This window comes from Ursus maritimus, unplaced genomic scaffold (assembly GCF_017311325.1).
Source record: "Ursus maritimus isolate PB19 unplaced genomic scaffold, ASM1731132v1 scaffold_18, whole genome shotgun sequence".
Classification (NCBI taxonomy): Eukaryota; Metazoa; Chordata; class Mammalia; order Carnivora; family Ursidae; genus Ursus; species Ursus maritimus.
The window spans coordinates 50795369-50817633 of record NW_024424230.1 but is presented as its reverse complement, the minus strand read 5'-3'; the positions used below and the strand labels follow the sequence as shown (position 1 = coordinate 50817633).

The following is a 22265-nucleotide window of genomic DNA, read 5'->3' as shown; positions in this document are numbered from 1 at the left end:
TTTGCTCCGATTACACAGCGTGAGGAGTATCCCCCCCCCCCGTGCTTTACAATGATCCCCCCCCCTCCGCTTTGGCCTGGGGACAGAGTGACTCTGCTGCCCTGAAGGAAAATGACTCAGGAACACCACCGGCAGCTCGCTGCTCAGCTCGCTGGAGGCTGGGTCCCAAGTCAGCGGCAATAGATGGCGAAGCTGCTATTCTCGGGTCGCCCATGAGAGCAGGGGGCACCATCCTTCAGAGAGAGCGTGCATTGCTAGAAAGGACCACATGTCCAAGGGCAGGGCGTGTCCAGCACCGTGAAATACAGCTTATGCATGCGCTCCTAGGAGCCCACATTCTTAGTTTTCACTTCCTGACTTTGGGTAATCCATTACAAAAGTCAGGCCACAGTGGAGTAGAGGGCCGGCCAGTGCACGGTGACGACTTTCTGGAAGGCTCCATAATCCACAATTAATGAAGGCCTGCATTCTCCCACAGGATTCCTTCCTGGATGGTCATCACGGCTGCAGGATGCTTCCCCCCCCCCCCCAAATTCTATACCGTTCCATTCCTCACACTGACATCATGTTTCCTCATCCCCCCCGGAGCCAGAATGACAGGACGCTCCTCCCGCTCTCTCCCTGCTGCCCTCATCCTCTGTTCCCACGGTGCGAGCCATGAGAACATCTGCCGGCTCGGCCCTTCCCGGGATGCTCACCACGAAAACGACTTTCCGTGGTTTGGGGATCCAAACCTTTCTTTCCAGAACTACCAGATAACTCTATTTTGATTTTTTCCTCTTTTTTTTAAGAGGAGAAATCATTTCCTCAAATTCTCCTACGAATGTCGCAGTCATTTCAAAATCCTTTTTCTTGTGTTTCCTTTGTCTCGGTTTGCAACATCCATTCCTCCCCTGTAGGGATCCCCGTCCTTTGGCTGGACACCATGGATGCTGGCAAGCTTCAGACCACACCTGTGACTTGGTGAGGTCCCCGAGATGCTTAGAAAAATCCCAAGACAGTAGGAATTTCTCAGCAGATACAAAAACAACACCTTCTTCCTTCGGGTCACTTCATTCTCAGTAGAAGTAATAATTGGGCATATTGCAAATACAGGACCACTTCCATTTCTTTTCTAATTTATGACCACAATGTTACAGTCTAGTTTCCTACTTCTCACATTGTCCGGGATAACCCAATACTCCTTTAGGTTTGTTTGTTTTTCCTTAATCCACACTTAACACAGTGAGGTGGAGAGATTTTCATTCACCTGCACTCCACTCAGAATGAGTGTGGTTTTTCTTTGGAAGGTGCTGCCATAACTCACTCCAGCCCAGGCCCACGTGTGGACGAGCAGGGGCTGGCAGCTGCCTAGCCAGGCAAGAAGAAGAATTTGGTTTTTTTGCTCTCAAAGGGGTACGGGTGACAGAGCAGGAGGCCACCAGAGGAGAAAGAAGTGAGGGGGAGCTATTCTCCAAGATGCTGGTGTGGCCAGTGGATGTTTAGGGTTGATGACTCTATGGCATTCTCTAACCATAGCCACAGTCTTCAGGAAAGTCCTCACTACTCCTGCAGACTTGTCAGGTGGGATTTTCTCAAGGCACTGGAGGCTACGGTGTTCCCTGTGTTGGCTAGCTCCGTGTGGTTCTGAGAGAGCCACACAGAACCCAGGTACAAGGGGGCTGCTGGACAGTATGCCTTGGACACTATCCCAGTTTGGAGGGAACCTTCTGGGCATTCAAAATTCTTGCAAATTGAGAAGCAAGACAAATATATAGACTTTGAGGTGAAGGGGGACCCAACGGACGTCAGTTAACTAGTTTTAAGATAGTAGCTTGCTTCCATTTCCTTGAAATCATGGTTTTGGGATTTTTTTTGGTTTTATTTTTAGGAAAAACTACACAGATTGCATTATTGTGTTGTTTAATTTAAGTAAGACAATTAAATGTGTGGTTTAAGTAGTAGTTCTTGTCCTCCCAATAAGCAGGTGCCTAAGCTGGCCCACCACCCAAAGCCTTCACTGAAACTGGCTTCAACTTTTATGAATAAAATATATAAGCCAGCACGATATTTTCAAAGCCACAAAATTAATCTTTGAGGTACTTCCCTATATTTTTATAACTTAGCTTTCTCAAAATGAAGTTCTGTCTTTGGTCACTGTAACTTCCCAGTAACACCAAATCATTCTTTATACTTGTGTTTAAAAAGAGATAACAGGGCACCTGGTTGGCCCAGTCGGTTAAGTGGCCAATTCTTGGTTTTGGCTCAGGCCATGCTCAGGGTGGTGATACCGAGCCCCCTCTGGGGCTCGATGCTCAGCGTGGAGTTTGCTTGAGATTCTCCCTCCTTTGCCCCTCCTGCTAGTGCTTTTCTCTCTCTCTCTCAAATAAATAAACAAATAAATCTTAAAAAAAAAAAAAGGGAGAGTAAACGGGCTCCAAATGGAGTCTCTTGTGCTAAGCCCCAGGCCCCATGTCAGCAAACCAAGACTCAAGATCTAACCTCACAGCAGTTTCAGCCTCTCCCAGGAATGTGACCTTTCACCAGTTTCTCCCGAATTACCTGGTCAGCACTAGTGAGGTAATCCACCGACAGACCCCTTCCCACCCCATTCGAAGGCAACTTTGTCTAAAACAATCCACTCTTCGCTAGAAACTTCCTTTCCCCGCCATTTTCTACCCATAAAAGCTGTTCATTTTGAAAAGCTCTTTGGAGCTCCTTCTCTCTACTAAACGGGAGGCTGCCTGATTAATGAATTGCTGAATGACGACACTACAACCTTAACATTTACTCAGTTGAATTTTGCTTTACTGCTGTGTAACGTGAACTCTGACAGAACGAAAGCTGTATCACGCGTCAGAGAGCTAGCTGACGTACACTCACAACTTGGCAAAAATCTTTAAAGGTTACACGGAGACTGCCGGTTCAAGAAGCTAAGTTACATCATTACTTCGATTTGACTGGAATCTGTCACATCTCAAATCCTCATTTTAGCTGCAAGTCACTGCATTTTCATTCAGTATTAACAATTATTTTCAAGACTAATATGTGTGTCACAACTTCTATTTTAAAAACACAAACCAAAGACAGTTGTTCAGACTGATGGTCTCCATGACTAAAACCTGAAAACTGAAAACACACATGATTCTTAACAGTGGGAGGAAAGACAAGCTAAAATCACATGCCCTCCCCAAAATAAAGCCTAGTGTCAACTGTGGACTTTTGGGTGATTATCATGTGTCAATGTAGGTTCACCGACTGTAACAAATGTACCTCTCTGGTGGGGGGTGGTGAGAATGGGGAAGGCTGTGCGTGTGTGGAGGAAGCGGGAATGAGGAAAATCTATGCGCCTTCCCTTCAATTTTGCTGTGAACATTGACTGTTTTAAAAACAATAGTCTTAATAGAAAAATTAAAACCCACACGCTCTCTTTCACTCATGCATTCAGCACACATCCTCTGGAGGCATACCAGGTGGTACCAGCCACCACCCTATGGCTTTCCTTGAATCTCTGGGATCCTATACTGAGCAATCCTATTTCTGTGGAGATGATATGGAGAACAAAATCCAGTACTATTATCCATGACAACAGGGGCTATTCCAGTCCCAGCTCAACCAAAGACCAGTTGTGTCAGACAAGACCTGAAAACTTCTCTAATCCTCAGTTACCTCAAATATAAATTGGCGTTTATAGGTACACAGCAATGCGGGCCTACCTCAAGAAGCAAGAAAAGTCTCAAATATACAACCGAAACTTGCACCTCAAGGAGCTAGAAAAAGAACAGCAAATAAAGCGTAAAGCCAGCAGGAGAAGGGAAATAATAAAGATCAGAGCAGGTGTAAATGTTATAGAAAACAAACCAACCCCAAAAACGGAACAGATCAATGAAACTAGGAGCTGGTCTGTTGAAAGAATAAGATTGATAAACCCCTGGCCAGACTTATCAAAAAGAAAAGAGAAAGGACCCAAAGTCATAAAATCACAAATGAAAGAAGAGATATCACAACTAACACCACAGAAATCAAATAATTATAAGAGAATATAATGAAAAATTATATGCCAACAAATTGGGCAATCTGGAAGAAATGGATAAAATTCCTAGAAACATATGAACTATCAAAACTGAAACAGAAAGAAACAGAAAACTTGAACAGACCTGGAATCAGCAAAGAAATTGAATCAGTAATCAAAAATCTCCCAACAAACAAGAGTCCAGGGCCAGATGGCTTCCAGGGGGATTCTACCAGACATTTAAAAAAGAGTTAATACCTATTCTTCTCAAAGTGTTTCAAAAAAAAGAATGGAAGGAAAACTTCCAAACTCATTCTATGAGGCCAGCATTATCTTGATTCCAAAACCAGACAAAGATCCCACTAAAAGGAAAATTACAGACCAATATACCTGATGAACATGGATACAAAAATTTGAATCCAACAGTACATTAAAAGGATTATTCACCACTACCAAGTGGGATTTATTGCTGGGCTGCAAGGGTGGTTCAGTATTTGCAGATCGATCAATGTGATAACACCACATTAATAAAAGAAAGGAAAAGAATCATATGATCCTCTCAATAGTTGCAGAAAAAGCCTTTGGCAAAGCACAGCATCCATTCTTGATAAAAACCCTCAACAAAGTAGGGATAGAAGGAGCATACCTCAACATCGTAAAGACCATATACAAAAGACCCACAGCTAATACCATCCTCGATGGGGAAAAACTGAGAGCTTTTCCTCCAAGGTGAGGAATAAGACAGGATGTCCACTCTCACCACTGGTATTTACCATAGTACTAGAAGTCCTAGCCTCAGCAATCAGACAACAAAAAGAAATAAAAGGCATCCAAATCAGCAAGGAAGAAATCAAACTTTTACTATTTGCAGATGACATGATACTCTATGTAGAAAACCCGAAAGACTCCACCAAAAAATTGCTAGAACTGATACAGGAATTGAGCAAAGTTGCAGGATAATTAACATGCAGAAATGTCTTGCATTTCTTTTTTTTTTTTTAATATTTATTTATTTATTTATTTATTTATTTGAGAGAGAGAACGCGCACACAAGTTGGGGGAGGAGCAGGGGGAAAGAATCTTCAAGCATATTCCCCACTGATCACAGAGCCCGACATGGGGTTCCCTCTCACAACCCATGAGATCCTGACCTGAGCTGAAATCAAGAATCAGATGTTTGGGGTGCCTGGGTGGCTCAGGCGTTAAGCATCTGCCTTCGGCTCAGGGTGTGATCTCAGAGTCCTGGAATCAAGCCCCACATTAGGCTCCTCCACTGGGAGCCTGCTTCTTCCTCTCCCACTCCCCCTGCTTGTGTTCCCTCTCTCGCTGGCTGTCTCTCTCTGTCAAATAAATAAATAAAATCTTAAAAAAAAAAAAAGAATCAGATGTTTAATCCATTGAGCTACCCAGGCACCCCATGTCTTGCATTTCTGTACACCAGTAATGGAGCAGCAGAAAGAGAACTCAAGGAGTCGATCCCGTTTACAATTGCACCAAAACCCATTAGATACCTAGGAATAAACCTAACCAAAGGGGAAAAGATCTGTACTCCGAAAACTATAGAACACTTACAAAAGAAATTGAAGATGACACAAAGAAATGGAAAGACATTCCATGCTCATGGATTGGAAGAATATTGTTAAAATGTCTATACTACCCAAAGCTATCTACACATTGAATGCAATCCCTATCAAAATACCACCAGCTTTTTTCAGAGAGCTGGAACAAACAATCCAAAAATTTGTGTGGAACCACAAAAGACCCTGAATAGTCAAAACAATCTTGAAAAAGAAAAGCAAAGCAGGAGGCATCACAATTCCGGACTCTAAGCTGTATTAGAAAGCTGTAGTGATCAAGACTGTCTGATACTGGCACAAAACCAAACTTATAGATCAATGGAACAGAATAGAAAACCCAGAAATGGACCCACAACGCTATGGTCAACTAATCTTCGACAACGCAGGAAAGCACATCCAATGGAAAAAGTCTCTTCAACAAATGGTGCTGGGAAAACAGGATAGGAACATACAAAAGAAAAACTGGACCACTTTCTTACACCACACACAAATATAAACTCCAAATAGCTTAAAGACCTAAATGTGAGACAGGAAACCCTAGAAGAAAACATAGGCAGTAACCTCTTTGACATCAGCCATAGCACCATTTTTCTAGATAGGTCTCCTGAGGCAAGGGAAACAAAAGCAGAAATAAACTATTGGGACTTCATCAAATAAAAAGCTTCTGCACAGTGAAAGAAACAATCAACAAAACTAAAAGGCAACTGACTGCATGGGAGAATATTTGCAAATGACATAAAGGGTTAGTATCCAAAATCTACAAAGAATTTATCAAACTCAACACCCAAAAAACAAATAATCCAGTTAAGAAATGGGCAGGAGACATGAATCAACATTTTTCCAAAGAAGACATCCAGATGGCCAACAGACACATGAAAAGATGCTCAACATCACTCATCATCAGGGAAATGCAAATCACAACCACAATGAGATACCACCTCACACCTGTCAGAATGGCTAAAATTAACAACACAGGAAACAACAGATGTTGGCAAGGATGCAAAGAAAGAGGAACCCCTCTGTACTGTTGATTGGAATGCTAACTGGTGCAGCCACTCTGGAAAACAGTATGGAGGTTCCTCAAAAAGTTGAAAATAGAGGGGTGCCTGGGTGGCATAGCGGTTAAGCGTCTGCCTTCGGCTCAGGGCGTGATCCTGGCGTTATGGGATCGAGCCCCACATCAGGCTCCTCCACTATGAGCCTGCTTCTTCCTCTCCCACTCCCCCTGCTTGTGTTCCCTCTCTCGCTGGCTGTCTCTATCTCTGTCAAATAAATAAATAAAATCTTTAAAAAAAAAAGTTGAAAATAGAGATATCATATGACCTAGCAATTGCATTACTAGGTTATTTACCCAGAGGATACAAAAAATACTGATTCGAAGGGGCACCTGTACCCCAATGTTTATAGCAGTGATGTCCACGATAGCCAAACTATGGAAAGAGACCAAATGTCCATCAACTGGTAAATGGATAAAGAAGATGTGGTATATACATACAATGGAATATTACTCAGTCATCAAAAAGAATGAACTCTTGCTCTTTGCAATGACATGGATGAAGCTAGAGTATATTATGCCAAGTGAAATAAGCAAGTCAAAGAGAGACAAATACCACAGGATTTCACTCATACATGGAATTTAAGAAACAAAGCAGATGAACATCGGGGAAGGGGAAAAAAAGCGAGGGAGGCAAACCATAAGAGACTCTTAACTATAGAGAACTAACTGAGGGTTGCTGGATGGAGGTGGGGTGGTGGATGGGCTAGCTGGTGATGGGTATTAAGAAGGGCGCTTGTTATGATGAGCACTGGGTGTTTTATGTAAGTGATGAATCACTAAATTCTACTCCTAAAACCAATATTACACTATATTAACTAACTAGAATTCAATTAAAACTTAAATAAATTGGCATTTTAGTATTTGCCCCCCTTTTACCTCTCAGATATTTCAAGAATAAAATTTGACAATGGCTGTGAAAACTGTGAAACTATAAAGGCTTATATAAATTATACGCTTACACTCCATGTGTTGTATGCATACGGACATATATAAATTTATTGTAAGGCAAAAAATTTGCAATAAGACTAAAAATATGAGTTCCTTCCACAATAATGGTCTCAATTGCCCATATGAAGAATTATAGTTGGTTCTTGACAGAGGGTGATGAATAATGAAGTGATTGTCCCATGGATAAAGGCAATCCTGCCATAACCTTCAAACGACAGTCCTTGAACTAACGTGCCTTTCTTCACACACGTGGTCCTTTTTATCAATACCCTTGACAACGCACTACACAGATCACCCCGTGACAGCTCTTCATGTATCCTCAACCCGCGCAGAGGAGAGGCCACCTGGCCATTCGACTGGGCTGCTGCTTCTCATCCTCTGCATGGCCAGGTCGGCTTCCCCCACCACAGGTTCTGCATGGACTGTGGCCAGTCTCCCCACGGGGCCCCTCCCACCACCCCCTCACCCCCAGCCTGCTCTCCCCCTCTCAGATCTGTTTTGCACACATTGCCTGATTAGCATTTGGAAGCGAAGTTCCAATGGTGTCCCAAATCAAAAACCTTCCATGGGGGCACTAGGGTGGCTCAGTCAGTTGGGCGTCTCCTGTTGGCTCAGGTCGTGATGCCCGGGGTCCTGGGATCGAGCCCCATGTCTGGCTCCCTGCTCAGTGTGGAGTCTGCTTCTCCCTTGCCTTCTTCCCCTCCCCCCTCAATTCATTCTCTATCTCTTTCTTAAAACAAAACAGAACAAAAAAACCTTCCATGACTCACCTTTGCCTAAATGATACAGCCCAACCTCCCAACACTGGTTGTTGTGGGTTGAACTGTGTTCCTCCAAAAAAGATATGGAGTCCTCACCCCCTACTTGGTACCTCAGAGTGTGACCTGATTTAAAGATAGGGTCTTTACAGAGGTAATCAAGTTAAAATGAGGCCATCGGGATGGGCCCTAATCCAATGGGGCACGGAGACACACAGAGGGAAAGGACGGGAGACACTGGCAGGAAGGTGGCCATCTACACGCCAGGGAGAGCTGCCCGGAGCAGAGCCTTCCCTCAGCCTTCAGGAGGAGGCAGCCCTCCAGACACGGGTTCACACTTCCCCACAGATGCCTCTTCGCTTCCCACCTCTAGACTATAGCCCACGTCTTCCTGTTTTATGCTGGTGTCCTCTCAAATCTGCACATACTCAACTGGGGCCACCCTTCAAAGCCCTGCTAAGATGTCACCACCGGCAAGCAGGTTCTTAGACTCCGCCTGGCCGAAGTCGTTCCTTCCACCTCCCAACGTCCTCAGCCACTTGTACTTCTGTACTACAATCCTCATTTCTACCTTTCATTTTGTAATTAGTTCTGTGTCTCATTCATTGACTGGATGGGAATTTCTGGAGGGAAGGAGAGAGGTCGGGTTCCTTGCTGTGTCCTCATGGGGACTAACCCTGGGCCAGACGGAGGCCTTCCACAAAAATGTTTGTTTAATGAAGCGGAGTAACCCATGGTCTCCAAATGAGTCGTCTTTAACCTCACTGAGCTTTCTGCCAATTTGAAATGGCTTAAGCTAATGATGTAGCCTCAATCCAACATTTTTCAGGGCTCTAAACGTGAAATGTGTTTTTCTGACTCCATCCGCTATGGTTTTATCCAGTGCCCTACATCTGTCATGCATCTGTTACCATCTAATTTGTCTTCAGACAAATCAGAGAAGTGACCCTACTATCAATACAAGTGATTTTCCACACCGTTTTGCCGCAAGTCCTCAGCTACAAACAACTGTGTGCAGGTGCCGGCACGCTCATGCGAAGGAATCCTACTCAGCGACACGGTCAGCACCTGTTGATACGTAGTACGACATGGGTGTTCCTCCCAATGACGGATGAAAAAAGGCTCATGTAAGAGTACGTACTCTATGACTATTTACACGTCAAACTCTCGAAAATGCAAACTTATCTATGGTGATAGAAAGCAGATCAGCAGCTGCCTGGGGAGAATGTGGGGAGAAACCAGAGGAAAGGCTTGCAAGGGGTGCGAGGAAAGTTTTGGAGGCAATGGATATGTTCGATATCTTGATCGTGATGCTGGCTTCATGGGTGCACACACATGTCATAGCACTTAATTATACCACTTTAAATATGTATGATTTATGCAGATTAGACCTCGATAAAGCTGTTGTATACAATACATATATTTTATATACATACACACACACACACATGCATTTCTGTCTTAGGGTGTTTAAAATCTCTTCAGGACTAGGAAATCGAGTGCCAGATAGTCTTGTCTTGACTACGCAATAGAACTCAGTTAAGTAGAAACCAAAACCACATCATTAAGTCTTTTTCAGAGTTTTCCAAGATGAGGATTTAACTAAAGTTTTGGGTTTTCTTTTTAAATGTATCAGATTGTTCTTTACACAACCATTTGCTTTATCTGTTGGGAAGTTAGACCTAATATTTGTTTTTGTACTTTACAAGGTATGGATCGTTGACTAAGGAAGATAGTCAAAACAATTTTTTTTCTAACTGCCTTCAAATTGCCACTTTGTAAAAACAATCAAAATTGCCATTTTGTGCAGAATCACACACAAAAACATAAATTGGCATTTTGAAAATATGACAAGGGGCACCTACCTGGGTGGCTCAGTCGGTTGAGCATCTGCCTTCAGCTCAGGTCATGATCCCAGCACCTTGGGATTGAGCCCCACATCAGGCTCCCTGCTCAGCAGAGAGCCTGCGTCTCCCTCTCTCTCTGCCCCTTCTCCCACTCAGGCTCTTTCTCTCTCTCTCTCTCAGATAAATAAAATCTTAAAAAAAAAAAAGAAAATATGACAAAGAGTGACTACTCATTGGGATCATTATTTTCCCAGTGACAATTCTGACAAGGAGTGTTTAGAGGGTGCTGTGCTATTTGGTTCAGGAAACGAGCCATAGATGGTGTTTCTGCCTTCCCTCCTCACCATCAGTGAGCAAGGACTCTGTGTTACATCTTGTTAGCTGTTTTTGCAATAATGCAACAGAAGGACTTCCAAATATCTTTTGAGTTGCCAAAAGATGATGCACCATGTTGGGATGGGAAGAGGGTGCCTCGTTGATGATGACCGAGCCAGAGCCCTGACCTGGCACCGTCATCCTGGAAAGCTGCTGTCCCAGCTGAAAGCAGCTGAAGAATGTCCAACGCACTACCCCTGACGCATGAACCAGACCCGAACGCTGTCAGGACAGCTGGCCAGACCCGAGATTCTGGAATGTTCAAAATATTCAGAAAGGCTCAACTCTGCCTCCCTGCCCAAGGCCTCATTCTACCGGCACGGGAGAGCTCTTTGCACTGACACCGACACAAGCCAGAGAAACACTTTTAATGGTGAAAAGATCTCCCGCAAACGCTGGATTGTGAAACTCACCCCGCCCTGGGTTCTGTCGCAATCACAGCCATAGCTTTGGGGCTCGGTTTTCAGAGAGGGAGACAAACCATAAGAGACTCTTAACAAAAGGAAACAAACTGAGGGTTGCTGGAGGGGAGGGAGATGGGGGATGAGGTAACTGGGTGAGGGGCATTAAGGAGGGCACATGATGTGATGAGCCCTGGATGTTATATGCAACTGATGAATCACTAAATTCTACCTCTGAAACTAATGATATACTAATATGTTGGCTAATTACATTTAAATAAAAAAATTCAAGATACATAGAAAACCTCAGCAGAAAAACAAGTGGCATTTTCACCACTATAGTTTAGAAAAAAAATTTAGGTCCTTAACCTATGATCCTTCAACAGCATCCCTGCTGGGCAATTGTAGAGAAACGACTTGAAGAAGGAACTTTCTAGAACCTTGTTTTATAATGGACTGTGAGCAAAATCTGTCAAAGATAACTGAATAAAGCCCATTCCGCAGACCCCGTACAATCACAAATGTGTATGAAGTCGGAGAATGTTAGGAAAAAGTTGAGAGGTCTTATAGCAAATTCCCTTTCATCGAAATGGCCAGTGTGAGAAGGTTTCGCCTAAACCACTGGTCTCTTAAGCAAATGCCTAGTAAAATACACTGCCCTGAAAGGCTGACGCTGCAGAGAATAATGTTTAGGCGTATTCCCTAATCTAATATTTTCTTAGTGGAAAGTGGGGGGAGGCAAGAACAGCTGGGTCCTAACACACCCAGAAAAGTTTGCTTCTACAGCATTTTCAAACCAGGCATTTGGTTAGTTTGAACCGCCCCTACTTTTGTCCAGCACACATCACCACTTTAAAACAGGAAAGAAAGAAGACAACTTCTTGATGAGTTTCATTTTAATAATTTCATTATTTTCCTCCAGTGGGAACTGCTGTCACACTGACAACTACTACGTTCCTCTCCCCAGCTGTCCAGGAAAACTGTTCTTCATGAGAAGTCAAGCTCGCATCATTTGATCAAGTGGTTCTTTGTTATCTTTAAGTCCAGAAAACAGTTTTATCAAGGACAGAAACAATTAATTCTGAGTCGTAAAAAAAAAAAAGAAAGTCAGTGTTTGTTTGGACCAGCAATAAGTCAGAACATTTGGGTGACAGTCTGTCAGCTTTAGGTTTTATAAAAACCAGTATGTACAACACTGGGTAACCGCCCCGTCCCGTCCCTACTATATTACTCACACTCAGTCAACGTTAGTAACGTCCCGCTATTATCAACCCGAGGAAGGGGCCTTTTTTCCTCAAGGCAAAGGGTTAGAGCGGCGCGGTGGCCGGGGGACAGGCAGACTTCACCGGCGCTCCCGCAGCCTGGCACGTCCCACTGGCTCCCTACTGAGCCACCGCGGGCGCGCACACCTGCAGCCGGGGCCCACCAGCCCTGGAACACGGCCTTGAAATCGACCGGAATCATCGACGTGCATTCCCCGGAGAAACCAGGGCTGCCTCTGCTTCCAGAGCAATCTCCAAGTTAACTTCATGTTTGGAGCTGATTTTATTTGTTCCATTTACTGAATTATTATCTTCGTTTATGGAGTTTATTTCATTTTTTTAAATTATTTTTTAATTTATTTATTCGACAGAGATAGAGACAGCCAGCGAGAGAGGGAACACAGCAGGGAGTGGAAGAGGAAGAAGCAGGCTCATAGCGGAGGAGCCTGATGTGGGGCTCGATCCCATAACGCCGGGATCACGCCCTGAGCCGAAGGCAGACGCTTAACCGCTGTGCCACCCAGGCGCCCCTATTTCATTTTTTAGCACTGCAGGCTTTCTCTAACAGGTCCAGAAGCATTAACTTCAAATTCAAAGCCTTCAACGATAAACACACCTGAGAGGCCACAGCACTCCAAACGATGAGAATAAGGAGTGTTCAGGAGACATTCCTGCTAAGTGTACCCTACAGGAGTATGAGAGTGCACTTTTCTTTTTACCAAATGGAATTATTTTTTAAATTTTATTTTTATTTAAATTCAATTAACATATAATGTATTACTGGTTTCTGAGGTAGAGGTCAGTGATTCATCAGTTGCATGTAACAAACACCCAGTGCTCATTACACCACGTGCCCTCCTTAATGTTCATCACCCAGTTACCCCATCCCCCGTGATAGCACACTTTTAAAAGTTCTGTCAGCTATGGTACTGCACCAGTAATGTAGAGATGAGGAAAATGTGTCTCAGAGAGGCTGACGGACTTGCCTGAAGTCACACAGCTCGGTGGCGGTAGAAGTCAGACCAGAAGCCACGGTTTCTATTTCCTCTTCCAGAGCACATTGGCCACATCAGGCAACCTAGAAGGACTACCTCAGGGGACACTTGCTCCCATTTAGGTCCCCTTTCTTGGCTACCTCAGAATTTTAGTTCGTTTACCAAGTGCCAACAGAGAGGAATAGATCAGTGGAGAAAGACCAAACAATGGGACCAAAAGGGGGTTTAACGAGAAGCAACTGTTTTTCTTAAGAAAATAAGACCATAAGCTCTATTTGAATCCCATTATTTTTTCTCCAGGGTAAGAAAGGTGGAAAATGTAGCCCATAACCATAAACCTCTTCTAAGACCCCCCATCTCTGTCCTAACTAATCTGGCTGAGCTTGTGATGAGAAAACGTTAATGACTGTGGAAGGACTCTACAAACCTAGCATCTGATCTACCAGGAACCTAAGAAGAGGGAAAGAACAAACGTACAAAAAGACTGAAGGGAAGATCAGAAGATTCTAGAGCAGCAACACTGATGTACCTCCAAAAAGCTGATAAGGAAGGCCAACCGAAGAAGGGCGGACAGTGCACGCGGCTCCCGGGGTCTGGGTACCGCCGCCACTCAAGGCACGCGTTCTCTCCTCCCCCACACGCTAGCTCAGCCTCCCTCAGTTGATTCAAATTACCCTCAAAGCCAAGGAGCAAAGCTTTTAAAAGCCAACTGATTGCAAGATGTTTAAAAGCTGAAGGAAAAAGAATTCCCCCAAAGCTGTACACACAAGAGGCACGTTTTCCAGTTGAATGGAATTCTGTTCCTGGAGATGTAGAAACTGCAGAATTTACTCTAGAAGAGGTAAGTCCTCATTATTTTTGCAGCCTTAAGTGTTGTTATTTAAAAAAAAAAAAAAAGCTTTTCCTGGTTGAGATTGCTTTCTAATAAACAACTTTTTTTCCAACTGAATGACCATCTGCTCCCCCTTGGAATCTGAGAATTAGAGGAGTTCTGGAACTCAGCACTTAGAATTCACACCTGCTACAAATTCACAAATTCTTCTCCTATGTTATCACAGCAGCACAGGCTCCCCTAGTTGGTCCCACCCAGTTCCTCCCCCAACTGATGAGATTCTTTTAAAGCGCTCATAGGAAAAATTCCACCCAGATGCAACACACCCAAGAGGGGGCAGGAGCTGGGTTGAGTAGATGCTGATAAACCCAAGTCAGTTTGTGGGCGCAGAGAGTAGGAAACCCCACCCTGCAGAGCGCCTCAGCCTTGAGCTGGGAGCAAAGCCAATACAGGGAAATAATCCTGCCTTCCAATGGAAATCCCCGGATGTCCTCACCTACAGGGCAGCTGCTCCGCACACAGGACTCCCCCAAATGCCTCAAACACTCACAGCAGTCAGCTGGACTGAAGCAGCGGAGTGGGAGGTTACAGACTCTCTGGAATCAGTGCCCCAAAGCATGAATGCTGCATGAGAGGAAACAATGCCCAGTCCAAGAAGGAGAAGGTAGCCTGTCTCCTACCAGCAGTCCACCCACACGCCACCATCCCGTTGTAGAGCGGGATCTAGGAAACCTCAGACCATCACCCCTCCCTTCCATCTCACCAGGGGTGCCAGTGTCCCAGCATGCGCTATGGCAGGCATCACACACACACACCCTCGGGTGTGGGTCCAGACAGCAAGGGACCATGCGGTGTGGAGGGGGAAGAGTCTAAGGCTTGGAAATATGACTGGATTTGCATCCAGGATCAGCTACATCCTAACTACATGACCTTCTGTAGAATGGGGATAATGCCCCCATGGAGCTGCTCTGAAGGTGTAAGGTGATGAGCCGCTTTTCTCATCACAATAATGTGCTCCAGGGAGGTACTCTCACTTGCGTCAGGCCCTGAATACTTTATTAAAATAAGACATCAAAAGGACAAGCCATACATGCTGCAAAGGATGTGGAGAAAAGGGAACTCTTGTACATTGTGGGTGGGAATGTAAATTGGTGCGACCACTATGGAAAACAGTGTGGACGTTCCTCAAAAAAAAAAAAAAGAAGTACCATATGAGCCAGCAATTTCACTTCTTGGTATACATGCAAAGGAAACAAAAACTCTGTGTTAAACAGATCTCTGCACCCCATGTTCACAGCAGCATTTCTACAATAGTCAAGATCTGGAAACAACCTAACTGTCCGCTGATGAATGGATAAAGAAGTTGTGGTATATACATACAATGGAATAGGATTCTGCCATGAAAAAAAGGAAAATCCTACCATGTGACATGGATGGAGCTTGAAAGCATTATGCTAAGTGAAGTCAGAGAGAGACAAATTCTGTATGTATGTATATATTCTCACTTACACATGGAATCTAAAGAAAAAACAAACACAAACTCACAGAAAAAGAAATCAGATTTGTGGTTAACAGAGGCAGGGGTGGGGTGAGAGGGAACCGGATGAAGGCGGTCAAAGGTGCCAACTTCCAGTTGTAACAAAGTCCTGGGGATGTAACCTAGCACAGGAGTGTAGTTATCACTGCTATAGATGCTGAATTTGAAATCTGTTAAGAGAGTAGATCCTAACAGTTGCATCACAAGGAAAAAATGTTTCCTTTTTTTTTTTTCTATGAGATGACAGATGTTAACTTACTGTGGCAATCATTTGACAACAGATGTAAGTCCTTTTGCTGGACACCTTAAATTTATGCAGTGCTGTATGTCCATTAAATCTCAATAAAACGGGAAAAATTAAACTGTATAGCATAGTGGACAGTACGAAAAATGATACAGTCCAATGCATCATAGCAAATAATCCACAATAAAGGTTTAAGCGCACACGCATACGCACAGCTCTCAATCACTCTTACATGGGAGTTGCTTCCATGAAAGAAGGTGTAATTGTTCTCAATAGTTGAGTACTGTGCCATCCCCCAAAGGCACACACCAAAAGGAACAAATTTACTCCCCATCGCTGCGGGGCCAAAGGCCAGGAGCCCTGGGTTTGCAGGCAGCTCAGCCGCTTACCAGCACGTGACCATAGATAAGTTAGGGAACACCTAGTCTGTTTCCTCATTGGCAAAATGGGACCGTGGTTTTTATCTTGAAGGGTTGTTGCAAGAATTAAATAACCTCATACATGGAATAAAAAGCCCTAAAGCAGCGCCTGACACACAGAAGTTTCTTTACAGTTTCAGAAAAGTAATGACTCAAAATGCCCACATACACAAAACCCCTCTCTGCTCCTAGTTTCACATAACGATGCCCAAATTTGCAATCTGTAATCAAAGGCTCTTCATATATGCAAATGGAGCAAGGTCTAAACCTTCTGGAAAGGCACATGGGCTAGGTCTCTACAGCCCACGGAGGCTCAGTGCCCAGTGACATGACCAGGCACAGATGTTCTCCACTTATTTCTATGGACTTCCCATAAAACCTCTTGTTTCCTAGCTGATTGCCCTCTAGGTCTGGGAGTCTATTCAGCGTCTCCCTTGGCTTCTCCACTTCCGTCCCAGAACATGCAGCGTTTTCTCTTTAAGTGGTTCTTCACCTGCTTGGCTACTATCAACTCCCTTTTTCCACTGAAGTCTTTGAAACACATGTGATGCCTGTGTTACCGAGTTTCCTCTCGGCCTATTCCCTTAATCTTACACAAACTGCAATGCCTGTCCACGTCCTTTCTGTAGAAGAAAATTCTTCCTGCTAGCTAAAGCCACCCGCCTCACTGGACCCCTTAGCCTTGGACCTCCCCTCCTGAGGTCCCTAAGATGAAGTTTCCTCTTCTAAAGTTGGCTTTGCTCTCTCGCCTTCCTGGTTCCTCTTCCTCCTTCCCCTCCACCATCCCTAGAAACTCCACTCCGCCCCTGTCCTCGCAAGGCCTTGCTGGCTCGCACCTGCCACTCCAGGCGCTCAGCGGGCCCCACATGCCAAACTGCATTCTAGCTCCACCATCTTGGCCAACCTCCAGCCCTGCAGCACTTCCACCACCCGAAAAGGATTCCTCAGTAACTGCAGGATGAGTTTCCAAAGGACTTTCACTTCCACACGGCTCAGATCCTAGGGATCAAACAATGAAGACCTCACCTGACAACAACCCCGTGATTTGACAGAAGTGACTGGGGCTTCTGGATTCATCAGAAACACCTGGGAAATTCCATGTTAAACAGCCATTCATTCTCTTTAAGTATAAAGAGGCTTTGACTTTCATCATCCACCAAGCATCAAAATTTAGGAAACATTTCATAGTTGAAAAATAAGGTAAACCACTCCTTTCCTAGCTCTAAAGAAACAGAAAGAAAAAAGTCAAGTCTGAATTGACAAGTTAATTTCAAAATTTTCGGCTTGATCAGTTAAAACAGTCTGCCCTTATTTTTTTTATTTCACACTTACAATGCAGTATCTAAAGTGTAAAAACACACTTGAATTGTTCAGGTGGCTATTATTGAAGAAAAACACCCAGGTCACTTATTTTGCTTCTATTTAATAAAACAACAGAAACCTCTGCCATTTCTTTCTTTCTTTTTTTTTTAATTATTTATTCGACAGAGAGAGAGACAGCCAGCGAGAGAGGGAGCACAGGCAGGGGGAGTGGGAGTGGGAGAGGAAGAAGCAGGCTCCTAGTGGAGGAGCCTGATGTGGGGCTCGATCCCAGAACGCCGGGATCACGCCCTGAGCCCAAGGCAGACGCTTAACCGCTGCGCCACCCAGGCGCCCCACCTCTGCCATTTCTCAGAGCCCTTTTTGTTGTCCTTCCCACCGGGGAGCAAACATATGCTCCAACTGCCTTTCATTAATCTGCTGATCTGGAGGTGATTTGCTCCCCACTGACGACAAAGAATCTGTTCCACTGAGTTTTGGTCGAATACAACAATTAAATCACCCCTTAATTTCACAAGCACTAAATAGGTTCAGAAAATTTAAAAGAAACATCTTCAAAATGAAAAGCAGGACCTCCCCAAATGCAAAATTCATACATCTGAGTTGCCACACGTCTTCAGGTTATACAGCAAACCACGACATGTAGTTCTTGGGTAAAACAAATGAAATATTCCTGAGTCATAATTCTCAGTTTAAGCACATCCATTTAAATTGTGTTGAATACTTAGTCCGCGTCTCTGCCACAATGCAGAGCTCTTACTCGGCTCTCCTCTCACTGCGGGCCGTGGACCGTGAGGTCTACAAACTACGAACTAGAGTAGAGATATAGGACCTGTGACAGTACCGCACCCCCTCTGACAAATCCAACCCAGTGAGCCAGAGATTCTATCTCTGCCTGTTTCTTGTGTATTCGAAAGTGGGGGGGGGGGTCTCTTCTAGGTTGTTGTTGTTGCTGTTGGCCTAGCAGAAATTATCCCTTCCCTGTTCGCAGTTTCCACAGCAGCCCAAGTGGAATGATCCAGAGACGGCTTCCATCCCACAAAGCCTGAAGGCTCATCTACTGCCTTCTGGAAGAAGGTTTCCTGGAGTCCCGTTTCAGTCCGTCCCTTTGCTTTGCCAAAGACAGATCCGCCTACTGGCTATTCTTTGCAGTAATGACAACAATGCCCTAAGACAAACAACTTATTCTTAGGGGAAAACAATTAATTTCAACCATCACATGTGTTCCGCAACAGCCATTGATTCACAATCGCTCATCCTCTGATAACTGACTTATACAAAAACACAAAGGCTTGCCAGAAGACAATTGAATGTGTGTGATGTATTTAAGGGAATTTGTATTCTACTGCATTGCTTCCTCTTTGTTTTTTAAGATGATGAAATCTTTATAAGCAAAATGATGATTAATTCTCATCAAAAAGATGACCATTTTCTCCTGACAACGTCTTAACTGAAATCCCCAAATGTAACATGAAAAAAATGACTCACTTTCAAGCAAGTTATTGCTGGGACTTCAGTTTAGAGAGCTACAACACTGGAAGAGGTCCGGTTTATGGGGACATTTGGACAAAATGCGCCTATTTTAGGACACGGGCTAGAACAAACCTCTCCGCTAATCCTACATTTCAACGTTTTGAGCAGTATACATTTTGGAATCTTCTGTGTGCCCCAGCACACACAATATGGATCTAATTAGGTCCAGCTGCCTTATGTTAGTAATAAAATTGAAAGAAAAAAAGAGGTGGGGTGGGGGTGGGGGCTTCGTTCACCCCTCCTATGCCCCGGCGATCACAAGCTCGCAAGTCGTGCGCATCCTCCACGCTCACTCCGGACAACACACGCCTCTAAAAGACCCCAGCGTGCCTGGGACCCCGCTCAGCGACTGCTCAGCTCCTGAGTTTTCTCTCCCTCTGGAAGAGATTTACGGACGGGCTGGAGCCCAACGCTCCGACGCCACCCACCGCCCGGGCTCCGGCGCACCCCGCCCGCTCCTGGGCTCAAGGACTTACACCAGCGCGGACGGACAGGGCATCTGGTTCCAGGCACAGTTGTACTGAGCCTGAATAAAACTCTCACTTCCCTCCAGCACAGAGCAGCTCACGTTCTTGTTCACGATGTAGGCGCACCAGTTCCTGGGGTTGAGGGAGGGAGAGCGAGAAGCCACAGTGTAAACCCTGAGAACAATGGGGCTGGGGGAGAGGGGGCGAGCCGATAGAGCGAGGGTCACGGAGCCCGCCGGCTCTGCGGAGGCGGGAGCCCCACAAAGCAGCCATCGGGAGGGTGCGCGGCTGCGCCTTCGGGGAACCCGCACCTTTAGCCGGCAAAAGACGGCAAAAGAAAAGTGCCTACGGTCCCAGGGGCTTCGGTAATTCTTGGGAGTCTTTTCCTGAACGCCCTGCTCCGCGGGATACTCCCTGCGCGCCACGGCCCCGGAGGCAGCACCGCTCGAAGGGCGGGCGAGATCACCCCGGGCGCCTCGCGCCGGCCGTAGAGCGCACGGCCCCGCGGGAGGAGGCGCCGCCCGGGCAGCCCAAGGGGTCCCCCGGCTGCTGCTCATCGCCTGTGGCAGGGCAGTCGCGGACCCGGCCGCGGGTCGGGGAGGGGTAGGCGGGGGGCCCAGGGCTCCGTGCGGGGAACGAGGAGAGGGACCGCGCACTTACTTGTTCCTGGCTCCCGGCCGCGCGGGGTGCATGGGCTGCGGGCCGGCGTGGCACAGCCCTGCGCCGCCCAGGGTCAGCAGCGCCAGTGCCCAGCGCCAGGACGCGCGGGGCCGGAGCCGTGTCCGCTGCCACATTCTGCGCGCGGCGGGCGCGCCCCGCCTGCCGGATCCCGAGCGCTGAGGGTCGAGGCTGGAGCCGCAAGGCTGCGGGCGGACGGGGCGCGGCCGGAGAAGGCAGGAGAGGCTCAGGCGCTTCGCGACGCCCCCAGCCGCACTCCGCGGCCGCCCCCTCCGGCTTCTCGCTCCCACTTCTCCTTTTCCACCCCGTGCGCCCGCGCTTCTCCTCGGTCCCTCAATGACGCACAGGTCCCCCCGGGTGCCGCCCTCTTTATTTCACTTCCCTCTCCGAAACGTGACTCTCTCTCCACCGCGGCTCCCTGTCTCCGGTGCCCTTGCCTCTCGGCAGGGGGTTTGGGGTGAAAGGGCTGAAGAGTTTAGGAGAAGGGTCTAAGTTACAGAATTTCCAATTACTCAATCCTTTGGTCTCTTCCCAGAAGCTCAGCAACTCCTCCTCCCACCTTCCAGCAGGCGCGCCCCGGCCCCTTGGGGATGTGGCCGCAGTCGGCGAGTCTGGCCGTCCTCACGTCGTGCCTGTTGTGCCCGGGTGCCGGCCCCCCGGAGAGCGTGAGGGACATCTTTATCAGTCCCTGGGAGGGACTCGACTCGGGTTTCCTCCTCCGGCAGGACGTCGCCATTCCCCCACATTTGGACTCTGGAGTTGAGGGGGATATGGACGCGGGTCCCCTTCTCTGAACTCTGCCGCATGCCTCCATTTCAGTTTCCAAGTCAACGTGCAGGGCAGCACGGGGACAGCCCCGCGCGCCACAACAGCTACCCAAGGGCGGCATCAGACGCTAATAAATGCTACACTGCAGTTTGAAAGATAATCTCACAGCCTCTGCTTCTGATGTCCGAATCTCAACCTTTTCTGTCAACATTAAAGACCACAATGGTAAAACGTCCAAACACTGCTAGACGTTTGTCTTTTTGCTTGCTTGCCTATTTTCTGCCTATTCTTGAGTGACACTAATCTCTACCAGTTTCTTTTGGGGATCAAACGACTCCACAGAAGAATGTTACACAAAATCCCTGCCCAAGTGTTGTACGCTGGGGGATGTATTTGAATCAACCTGCTTCATCTAAGGAACATTAGAGGGAGGTTATTTGCAGACTGCATAAATAACTACAGTATTTGTGAGGAAACAGGTTGCCGCTAGCTGTGGATTGTTAGGTGGACAGTAAACATTTGCTGTGTTCTCTAAATGAAGCCATTGGTCCATTTTATTTCCAATAGGCTTTGATAATGTTGCTGGGCCTTTTGATTTGCGAATGGAAGCAAGGATATTCCCTAAGTAGAAACTTCACAAGAGCCAAGCAGAAAATTATACCATGTAAGGAAATAGTCCATCCATGAACTTTCTTAATGGAAGCTCAGACACAAAAAGGGCTGAAGTCATCCCAGCTTTCAGAAGAGCCACCCGGAGGGGAAAAATCACAGAAAGGGATAAAAAATGGTCTTGCGTAACCCAATCTGTGTCTTTGTGACTTCCCTGCTGTCCCCATCCTAACACTATTTTTGTTCATGAAGTGTCATAGGGAAGAAGCAGCACAGAAATGAAAGAGAGTGACAGAAAAAAAAAATAAAGGAAACACAAACGATGCATGTCTACAACCAGCAGCTAATAACGTCTCTTCAGTACAGGTAATTCTCAAACTTGAGAGCGAGTTGAACTGATGAGGTCAAATCTACTTTTTCCATTGAATTAAAGTTATACTAGGAAGCTGTATTCTAGTCTACGAATTTGAGAACCAACTCTTTATTGAGAAGACAACAATACTATATTTAATGAGCTATAAACGGCACTTATCAGTAGATACATTTTATTCTGAGCATCTGTTAGGGGCTAGGCATTGTGTGAAAATACTGAGGATTCACAATTGAGCCAACACTGACCTGGGCTCTGTGTTCAGAGCTTCCAGGCA

General features: G+C 45.9%; 1 protein-coding gene across 1 annotated transcript in view; it reads right to left on the bottom strand.

The window, feature by feature from the left end:
- Positions 1–20557, bottom strand: part of EMILIN2 (elastin microfibril interfacer 2) — a 53461-nt gene extending 32904 nt beyond the window's left edge. Inside the window, exons 1-2 of the mRNA XM_040632689.1 lie at positions 20224–20557; positions 19573–19695 (exon numbers count right to left, since the gene is read on the bottom strand). Of these exons, the coding sequence (XP_040488623.1) occupies positions 19573–19695; positions 20224–20357 (257 nt within the window). The 5' untranslated portion in view covers positions 20358–20557. The remainder of the gene's footprint in view (positions 1–19572; positions 19696–20223) is intronic.
- Between the last annotated feature and the right edge of the window lie 1708 nt (positions 20558–22265).